This window comes from Solanum lycopersicum, chromosome 12 (assembly GCF_036512215.1).
Source record: "Solanum lycopersicum chromosome 12, SLM_r2.1".
Classification (NCBI taxonomy): Eukaryota; Viridiplantae; Streptophyta; class Magnoliopsida; order Solanales; family Solanaceae; genus Solanum; species Solanum lycopersicum.
In genome coordinates, this window is record NC_090811.1 from 2,061,603 (window position 1) to 2,073,099 (window position 11,497).

The 11,497-nt window shown below is 26.0% G+C and overlaps 1 protein-coding gene across 1 annotated transcript; it reads left to right on the forward strand.

The window, feature by feature from the left end:
• The first annotated feature begins 6,991 nt into the window (after positions 1 to 6,991).
• Positions 6,992 to 10,419, forward strand: LOC101253755 (protein SPEAR1-like). Its single transcript, XM_004251570.5, has 5 exons — positions 6,992 to 7,463; positions 7,837 to 7,935; positions 9,081 to 9,148; positions 9,306 to 9,390; positions 9,997 to 10,419. Exons 1-5 carry the CDS (start codon positions 7,242 to 7,244, stop codon positions 10,111 to 10,113), a joined length of 591 nt encoding a protein of 196 aa, XP_004251618.1. The 5' UTR covers positions 6,992 to 7,241; the 3' UTR covers positions 10,114 to 10,419.
• Positions 10,420 to 11,497: the final 1,078 nt, after the last annotated feature.

The window sequence follows — 11,497 nt, forward strand, 5'->3', positions numbered from 1 at the left end:
TGGAATGATTAAAATTTACTATTTTTAGTGACAGTTTCGTATTTAAGATTTTGGAAATTTGAAATTTTTTTATTGGGGCTCTGGTCCAGAAATATCCTGTAATACGCAAAATTAAATTTACTTCGAGTATAAGCTTTGAATATCGAATGAAAAAATAAAAGAAAAAAATATATATATATAAAATTTATTTTGTATTTTGCAATCCTGAGACATTAATAGTTCATCGCTTCATATATTGTAATTTACGGTTAATTGTTCCTAAATATGTGTGGTTTTCTTGCTTTCTAGAAAGATATTACTATCTTTGTCTTATTTTATATGCCATTTTTTTGAATTTCAAAAGTCAAACAAGTCCATCTTTGATCATAATTTTTTTTATAAATTTTATAGACATTTTGAATTATCATAGCATTTTTTACGTAGCTTACAAATATATAAATTTCATTTCAAAAAAAATTGAAGATTTCATTCGCAAATTTAGGACCAAACTTTAACTGTTTGACTCTTAAAACATAACAGGAGTCATATAAATTGAGAGAGAAAAAGTATTGTTGTATAACTATAATTATATAACTAATTAAAGATGATAGTTGTATAGAAGCATAAATTCCATAATATCGAGAGAAAAAATATTAGTATATTACTAAAGTTTTTAAATAGTTTATTGTCATTACGTTGACTAGCAGACATGGATTGCCTAGGGTTAATTGTAATGTACATATTTAAAAAGATCTCCATAATAACGTGATGCTTATATTATTCACAGATTTTAACTAATGATAGGACATAAAATGGGCAAAAATAATTTATACAAATTAAATGATATTGTTTTGAGGTTTTAGTCCTATTATATAGAATAAATATTTAGCTAGCGTTGAGCCATAGATTTCCAAATATTTTTAGCAAATATTATTTGAGTGAAAATTTGGTGAAATTTCACCATCGGTTTGGCCATAGGATTTGAAAAATATATTTCACCTTTTTAGAAAAATATGATTTATACCCATAGGTTTTAAAAACTAACTATAGGTTTGTGTTATAAGTCAATTGGATGTTCGTTACAACAATAACAAATACTGTCCGTGACACTAGAGCAATGTGGTAATTTGGACTGAGTGCAACAAACATCATTCCATACATCGTGAAGTATACAAAACACGTGATTTTGTTACCTTGAGCCAATTTTTCATCATTTTCATCAACAATCAAATCATTATTTAATATTCAGTAAATATTTCATCACTATTTTGGTGTTCCACGTAAAAAATTATGTAATACAATGTAAACAACTACTATAGAGGGTGTTTTTGTAAAAGATAAAAGTTTGGGGTAAAAAATTAATTTTCAAAGATCGCGATTTGGATCAAATATTAGAAAAAACTTGTATTTAAAAATTTGGGACATTTGCCAAATAATGGTAAATTATATGGACAAACATTATTTGTCAATTTTTTTCCAAATATTATATGGAGAATCTTATAGCCAAACGGGCAAGCAAGTTTGAATTTTGAGTGTAGAGATGTTATTTCTGATAACCTTTGGATCGAGTAATTAATTATGTCACAAATCATGAAGTATGTAAAGCAAATATAGTGGTAAAAAGTCATGATGAAAACAATTAAGAAGAGATCAAGTAGCAACAACAAATAATGCAAAACTGAAGCAAAAAACAAATATTGAAAAGTGAACTAGACAACACTCAACTACATATTATCTTAATTCTCGATTTTCATATCTTTCTATCTAGGGTCATGTCATCGGTTATTTATGTCTTACACCCACTGTAGTCAATCTTTCACACCTCCTCACAGAAGCAATTTTGCATCCTCATCTCTATTCACATGTTCAAATCATTTCAATCTCATCTTTCTTATCTTGTCCACCGTAAATGTCACTCCCACAATATGGTCCCAAAGAGCTTCATTTTTTATCCTATCTCTTCTTGCATACTAACACATCCATCTCGATATCCTTATTTCTACTACTCTTATATTTTGAACGTAAAAGTTATTGACCGACCAACACTACGCCACCTCATACAACATAAAAGACTTCTAAATGCTAATATAGCTATGAGTATTTCACATATATTTTATATTTTTGTTTTAATTAAACACGTTAACGATATGAATTAAATTAATTAAATGAGATAATGAAAATTCATATAATCAATCCTAATTTGTTTGGATTAAGACACTATTATTGTGTTATTGTTTACTATATATATGAATTAGTATAACATGAAAAAGATGATGAATAACTAGTCCTTAACAAATCAAATTATTTGGAGAATATTGCTTTAAAATATTTATTATCCCTAGAATTTGTAGACAGAAAGGAAATATCAATAAAGGTGTCTCTTTTTTATTTTTTTTTATTTTTGTGCTCCAAAATCACAATAAAATATTTACTTAAAAAGTATAAACATAAAAAGTGGATTAGCCTAGACATGTAGAGCCCAAAGTTTGTCTCATAAAGTGTAATTAATTACTTTAATAGCATTGCAGAATCACTTACTTTCATTCATAATCACTATTTTTTTTTTAAAAAAAATGGTTATGCAGAACCTAATCTTTTTTTATAGCATTAAAAACATAATAATTACAATAAAGGATCAATAAGTACAATAATAAATATTAAAAAATAAATAAAGCAATCGTAGGAGGAAACAAAGGGATTACATGTTGATTAGGTGGAGATTTGATGTAGTTGTTAGTAGTAATGATTCGATTTTCTAGCAAATGATATAACATTTTTGGTCCATCGATTATTGATAAATTTTTATTTTAGATTTTACGATATCTAATTAAATATATTTAATCTTTATTTTATTGAATTGTACACTCGTTCCTTTATTTGTGAATATTCATGTATTTACTATTACTTGTTATTTGTTCCATAGCTTAATTATATATGTGTTATGTCAAAATTATATTAGTACTCCATAATATTTACGAAAATATAGTTTTATAAATAGTCACAAAATAATATATTTTCTACGTGAAGGAACACACATTTTAATTAACTAAAGATTAAATATATTAAATTATAGTATTGTTATTATTACGCTTTTACTAGCGTATACCTCGATTTACTACAAGAAAACTGTAAATTATATGAGAATTTTTCTGAAAATTAGTATGAAAATTTATAGAAAAATAAGTTTTTTGATTTTCATACCAATCCCAAAAAAATCCCCATGTAATTTAATATTTTTATAGTGATTCTAAAAACTACTTCTTGTCTTCTTTTTTTCGATTATATCATATTATTATTTAGTGTTTGTTACTTCTCTCTTCTCCATTGTGTTTTTAGTACATGATTATTTTTTCTGATGTATTTATTTTACATGGTTAATTATGATATACGTAATTACTTAAATAAAAAATCTACTATAAATAATTTTTTTATTTTCATACAAATAAAAATAAGACGATATACATATCATTCTTATTAGATTTCACTACATATATAAACAATTTTTTTTATTTTCACACAAATAAAAATAAGACGATATACATATCATTCTTATTAGATTTTACTATGTATATTATTATTATTGTTCATATATCATAAAGACCAAAAGCAAAGTTTTATATTATTAGTAATTTAGGGATTTGAAATAATAATATCCTAAAATATTAAGTAGGAAGGATATTAAAAAAACAAAGGCAAAACAAATAGTGGAAGAATATCTACTGTAGATTTGTGGGCACATGCAAAACTACAGTATACATTACTCTACAGGATTTGCTAAACAAAATCCCTTGGAAAGAGAAAAAATATATATTTTTAAAACATAAGAAAAGAGAATAACACAACACTTCCATATCAATCCAACTAGACACCATATCAACCATAATCTAATAAAATAATGAAATTCTAGTTAATAATAATGTTGTTAAACTAATCAAAATTCTCTTAAAAAAGGTTTGAGGGTCATTGTGTTTCTTCATGTCTAGGGAATATATTTTTATGAATTTATGTTGTGTTCCCACTTCTAGAAGTAAATTAAAGTATTCAGAATTTAAAGTTTATTGATTTTTTAATAATATTAAATTAAATCCTCATCAAGAAGGATAGAAAAGTAAAAATAAGTTTTGTTTATACTGTTTAATCAAAATACTATTTTATTAAAAGAGAAGTATTGAAAATATCTTTGAACTTGATGTAAATTATTATTATCGTCCTCGGACTATTAACAATCTTAAAAGTATCTGATCCTCTACTTGACTAACCTAAATATATACATCCTCGATTTGCCACATGACATAGTTAGTTGTCTCAAACTCTTGTAAGCGTGAGCATGAAACTCTTAATAAAAAGTCAAGAGAAGTGTAGAAAACACCTTAAACTTGACGAGAATTTAGGGGTGTAATTTACTCATATTGCAAGATTGAGGGTGTATTTAAGTTCAGTTAGTAAATTAAAGTGTTGTTTTTAAGGCTGTCAATAGTACATGGATGAAACTAATAATTACTGTTGAGTTTAGGGATATTTTCAATACTTCTCTCTTTTATTAATGAGTTTTCAATAATTATTTTATTTATTTAATAAATTTCTCAATATAATCGCAGAGATCTCCGCTAAATTTAATGAATTCACACAACTCCCTTCCCACCACCTAAAAAAATAGTTAAAATATTTTGTACCTTAACTCTTAAACCTCAATATAAATGGATATTTGGCTTAACTCAAATCATATTCTAATCGAATTAAATTTTTTTACTAGATTGAATTTTCCTTTAAATTTACTTCAATTTTAAGGGGAAAAAATTGACATCATTTTAAGAAATTGATTGGTTTGTTTTTTTGTAATTTATTGAGTTCACATGTGTGTTTAACAAATGAGATTATTCTCTCTTTTTCACAACAAAACAACTCATAATATATGACCCACAAATTATAGCGTGTAACAGCTCGATTTGATATAGTTTTGCATGCCAACTCCCCTATTCTCCCAAAAAAATTTATTCACGCTCAATATTTTATATTATTATTAGTATTATATATCTGAATACAAAATACTTATCTAGATTGTATATCAACTGATTTTAGCATTATTAACAATTAACATAGTGTAATGAGATGAATAAGTTTTTAACACTTTTACTTATAAAAGCTGCGAGTTCAAAACCTAAATACAAAATAAATATTTCTAATAATAAATCGTTCCAGATAATTAATCTTATTCGATACAAATATAAATTAGTTGATCCAGTATATTTCTAATAATGTCGTATAACTCATTTTATTTGTATGTTTACTTTTGTTTTAATGGGACTAATAAATATATTCTCACCAACACAACATATTTTTCTCTTATCCATGATTAGGTTATTTATATCAATCATTTTATTTTATTTTTACTCTTAAGTTAAATTACTTAGCTAGTTTGATATAAATATCAGATGCATGTAAATATTGATTTACTCTTCGATAATATTTAGTTTTAATATTAATACGGAGGATATTACCTATTTCTAAAACGTGCATGAACATGAGATGCTTTATGTATTCAGATGTCAGATTATTATGAAATATATTGTTACATTAATTACAATAGCAAAGAAGATCTTCTATAAGGTTACATATATATAATTATTTCATCTCTTTCAGAAGAAAATCTCTGTGGAGATTTTTTTTTTGTGAATTTGATGAACAAGTACATTGAAAAAAGAACTTGAAAATCTACATAGATGGAAGGAAATTTTAATTTTCATTAATGAAAGAATCATTATTTATAATTATAAATTTGATTGCATCTTACCTAATTAATGATATACCAACCAAATTCCTATAGATTTTCTCCCAAGTTTTATCCAAAATACACAATTATGAAAATATTATAATTAACATTATTAGGGGTATGAAGCACGCCACTTGGATTATTTAAAATATTTTTGTTTGTAAAAATTTGAAGTTGATTAGGAGAATATATTGTCTATTATAAGGTTAGGTTAAGTTAATTTGTCATAATAGGTTTCCTAGTATATTAAAAAAAATCATTACACTAATACATATATGATATATTTAACAAAAACCTCTAATTTTTTTTAAAAGAAAAGATCTCATATTGTAATTTCTAGCTTTAGTATTGTGTATATAATTAATAAATTTCATTATAAACATTTAATAATATTTTCCAAACCAACTTTTATGTTATATTTTATCTTTCTATAGAATTTTTTTTAATCACTAATAACAACATCTATTTCTATAATAATGTTTTTTTTTTTGGTAAAATTACCACTATAATACTAATTTCTTTTAATCATATTTCTTTTATCAAAATGTTGCTATAGGTGTATCATAGGTGGTTACTATAAATAAAAAAATGGAACGAATAAAAATATTATAAAGAAATTTAGCTATATAATAAAATTTTAAAAATTTATTCAGATTTAAATGAATAGCGATCGTTGAATGATGTGTGAGTAAACAATGGGAGGTGAAGCGCGTAAGGGAAATATATGATTTAGAATTGTTGCATTATTTTATGAGTTTATGATCAGAGAGACAATCACTATCAAAGTCTTGAGCCTTGACTAAGACAAAAAAATAATAATAAAAATAAATAAATAAATAAATAATAATAATAATAATAATAATAATAATAAATAATAATTTTATAGAAGTTCACAAAAATGACCTAGCTAGTAAAAGTAAAAGGTAGGTTTCGAGTTCGAACTTCTAACAATGCATTTTTTCGTTGAAAATGTTATTTTCATAAATAAGTTTTATATAGTCAAATTTTAATATTGATATCGAATGTCAAATGAAAATTTTTTAAAATGCGAAGGATATAGGGTCTCATCTTTGTGCCCATGATATTAGAAAAAATTATATTGGAGCACGACCTGTCCTTAAAAATAAGTTATACAATGTATGATTCAGATTTACTCGATCTTACAATGCAGATATTAAATACTAAAAGAAAACAAAATGATAATAATAAAGGGTATAAAATCCAATAATATAAGGATAAATCAAATCAATCTCCATAAATCTATATGCAATCTCTTCCAGCTATGCAATTATTGTCATCTTTTTTTAATTAAAAAAAAACTACTCCTTTTGAAGATCTCTCTCTCTCTTTCTTTAATTGTTTTAACCTTATAATGCTACAAATATTTTGTTCTAAAAATCATCTCAATTCTTGAATCTTTCTTCTTTCTTAAAAAAAAAATCTCAAAGTTTCAAAAACTATTTTCTTGATTATTATTTTTTTTATAGAAAATATGGGGAGCAATTATTTTGGTGAATCAAACTTTGTAAATGAAAGATCATCTTCATCTTCATCAGGATCATCAAGAAAAAACAAGAAAAATAATTCAGAAAAACCAAACAAACAACCACAAAGAGGACTTGGTGTTGCTCAATTAGAGAAAATTAGATTGCATAGTGAAATGGGTGCTAATTATCTTCACAATAATAATCCTTATGCCAACAATCTCACTCAGGTAATTAAATTAACTTTTCTCTAATTATCTTGTTTAATTATCTCTTCCAAAAAACAAAAAAAAAAAAAGTCTTTAGTGGTGGATCTAATAATTTTAAGTTGTTATATAAAGTTTAATCATTTTTGTTTCTTCAAAAATTTTAGTAGTAGATCTAAAATAAGTTCACATGTTTAGGCTAAAACTTAGTAGTATATAATTCACTTTCTCATCGATTCTGAATTCATAACGTCTAAATTTCTGACTCTGTCACTGCTATACTCACTATCTCCTAAGTTTGTTTTCTTTTGAATTAGAATCTTGACCAAGTTTTTCAAGATTTTGATGTAACTCTTTCTTATATTTGTGTGTTTGTGTGGATTTTGTATATTTGCAGGAGGATATGAGACTACAAGCAACATATTCATCATCTTCATCTTTTTCATACTCAACAACTTCTTCTACTTATGGTTATCCCAACCACCAAGGCATTATGGTATGCATTTGAAATATAATTATTGGATATATGAACTATTTTTCTTTAGGATTTCAAAGTTTTATTTTTAAAAAAAAAATTATCATTCCAATAATGTGGGAAGATGTCCCAAAACATTATGTACTTGTTGTCCATATTTCTAGATCATTTTTTTTGTGATTGTCTTGAAATCACTCTTACTTTATCTTAAAAGAGAAATAATGATCTTAGTGTTATTAATTTTAAAAAAAAATCTGATTTTTTATGTGATAATTAATCCATATTAACCCTAGATATACATACATACTTGTGTTTCTACATTTTGTTTTCATAAACTTTTCCATACAGTATATAGAAACATTGACCACTAATTTTGTAGCAAAATATATAAGCAAATTGATTCTAAAAGAACCTATTTCACCGAGTAGTGTTAATTTCTCCCTTTTCAGAATGACTCTAGTGGCTACATATATGTTAAGTCTAGTCGATCGGACCGTTATACCTCTTTGAATGAGTAAATTGTGAAAGATCATTCTAGTATGTGTATTTGGAGGAGATTTATACACTTCTACTTTCATTTTCCCTCTTTATTAGGGTACTTCATACTTTTTTTTCATTTTATGTCTTAATTTGATTGGACATAATTTTGAGAAATAATGATTTTTAAATCTTGTAACCTATGTACAGTTTCATTTTATGTGTCTTAATTTGATTGGACATAATCTTAAGACAGACTGGTTTTTGAATCTTGTGACCTATGTACAGTTTCATTTTATGTGTCTTTATTTGATTTTATCACAAAGTTTAAGAAAGTGATATAGAGTGATGAATCTTGTGACCTATGTTGAGTGTATCAAAATATCTTTTGAATCTTGTAGTCTTTAAAGAGAGTTATTGTATATCGAAAGTAATATTTTTTCTTTCTTTTATTTTCTTGAAAAGAAAAATAGAATTAGAAGTGTAAGAGACATATATTGAAATGTAGAGAGTATTTATTTCCTCATAGTTGTCTGTATGTGATCTATAGCTCATATGTTCGAGCCGTGAAAATAACCAATACCCTTGTGATACGACTATTTCCCAAACCCTACATTAATATAAGATATTTTGTGTACCGAACTGTTGTTTTTATTGCCTTTTCACTTCATCTACAAAAAAAATTTCAGATGGGAATGAGTGGTATTGAAGGAGCAAATATCAGATATGGAGATTCTCAGCCTAATTCTAGACAAAGGTACTTAATTATTGCTTATTTCATAATCAAGGAATATTAATAATTTAATGGACAATTTGAACTGTTGATCTCACAATTTACTTATTAATCTCCATAAAATATTGTCAATTGTACTTGAAAAAAAAATGATTCTAATTACTTTTGTGGTTAATTTCAGTACATGGCATCCTGGCACAGTATATGATCCTCAAGTGTATGCTCAACCAAATATGACTAGACATCACCACAACATGCAAATAGAGGTATTTCACTTGCTACTTTATTAATTCCATGTTGCACAATTTGCATGTTTTTTTTTTATGTGGGGAAGGGGGTTGGTATCCACTCGGACGATCCGACTAATCAGGATTCGCACAATATAAAACTCGTTAAAGAAAAAATACATGATTTTAATTTAGTTTTCTTTTTAAGGGCTCAAATCCATTATCTCTGATTAAGATACTAGCAGACAATCTCCTTTTTTTGATGGATTTCGTCAGAATGTGACCTGTCAGTAAAGTTCCTGACAACTTTCTTTATATCAAAAATCCTTATCGACGAGCCAAATTCTGAAGTGATACCGCTTATTCAAAATGAATGATTTTTCTCACAGTGAGAGTGAAACTATGAAATAGTGTGGATTGGTTACTTTTCTATCAACGTAATTGAAAATAATGTCATCGTGACAATATCTTTAAATTTACCTGTAAAATTTGAAACTCCATAACATGCTACATTTCAATTACACGAGTAATAAAGTGGTTATTTGTGGATTTTATTCCAGCACGATCCTTGACGCGTTGTAATTAAGTTAATATTAATGCAATAATAAATTGATTGTGATTTTTTTTTTTGATTTTTTTTTATAGGATTCAATGGAAAGGAGGAGAAAGAAAGATAGAAGTGACTCTATTGGTTCAAATAGTCAAAATTCTGAATCAAATGGCTGTCAAGATTTAGATTTGGAGCTCAGACTTTCTCTTTGATTTACTACTATTATTACTATGGATTTGAATATATCTTATTATACTAATTAGTTAATAGTGTTTTTTTAAAAAAAAATAAAAAAAATATTAGAGATCACCCTTTGGTTTGTATTTTGCAAATGTTGCACAAATTTATTATGAGCAACATATTGAAATTCACTAGTTTTTTGTTTTTTTTTTTTAATTAGAAAAAGCAAGAAGTGTAATTGAAGGGAATTGACTTTCCATTAAAAAAAATAATTGGACAACAATATTCATGGGATGTGTTATAATTCCATTTGCAATGCAAGGAAATTGTACAAATGATCCTTTGTGTGGCTACTATTTAAATTGTGAGACTTGTTGATTAGTTTAAATTATTTTGTCTTAAAAAAGAAAAAGAATTCATCTAAATTTCTTTTAAAGGGGTAAATTTCACGAATAATCACTTTTTTCGATTTTTGTAATGGAGAGATAATCACTATTATAGAATATTATCATGAAATTATTTTTGTGAAATTTGCAATGCGATGAAAAGGGTTACTTAAAAAATTGGTCTGTAAACGTTATTTCTATCTTTCGAAGGGAAAATTTAGTCCATTGAGTTAACATAGATTCAATAAAGGTAATATGAAGCAAATAATCTCATGTCATTGAGTATATATGAAGTAAAAAGGCATCTCATACATTAGGTTACGAGTTTACGTTCATCTCTGGTCGGGTACAATTTCCTTTCGATTTCTTCCCCTTGTAACCGTTACCTGAATTCACGCAAATATGTCCACACTCCCCAAACTTACTTGACGAGAAATCCTTTCTCGCATGTTATCTGTTAATAGTTAGAATCATTTCAATGAAACACATATAATTTGATTATTCAAATTGGCTATTTGATGATATATTATTTGAATTCTCTCATTTTTTTTAATGTTGTGAATAAGTAGGAAAAGAGCTACAAGTCGATGTACGAATTCAACCAGATATACAGTAACTTTAGTTCACATTTTGTAGTTCTATTAAAAAAATTCATCAAATAAATACTGACACTTGATATTAGTATTCTTAAATTTTAAATCCATATAATTCAGATTCTGACTTCGCGTCACCAAATAAGTACAAGTACTCTAGTTAGAATCATAATTCCAGTATGTTTTGTATCATCAATAAATCACTATTATTAAACAGTATTTCAACTTTATAAAAGAAGGTATATGGGGACATAAAATAAAAGTGGATAGCTAGACTAATTTGGTGCTATGTAGAAAATCAATATTCTTCCCCATTAGGTAAAAAAAAATTAAAGGGGACAATTTTTTTTTTATTTACTCATTTTTTGTATGCATCTTTATGGACTTATTTTAGTGTTAAGATGTTTTGTGATTTGGTACAATGTATGAAAATGGTC

Bases quoted from the DNA above. Each gene is read 5' to 3' on its own strand.
- LOC101253755 (XM_004251570.5), top strand. From the start codon at position 7,242: ATGGGGAGCAATTATTTTGGTGAATCAAACTTTGTAAATGAAAGATCA. The intron at 7,936-9,080 runs GTATGCATTTGA...AAAAAATTTCAG, and splicing joins CCAACCACCAAGGCATTATG to ATGGGAATGAGTGGTATTGA. The intron at 9,149-9,305 runs GTACTTAATTAT...GGTTAATTTCAG, and splicing joins CAGCCTAATTCTAGACAAAG to TACATGGCATCCTGGCACAG.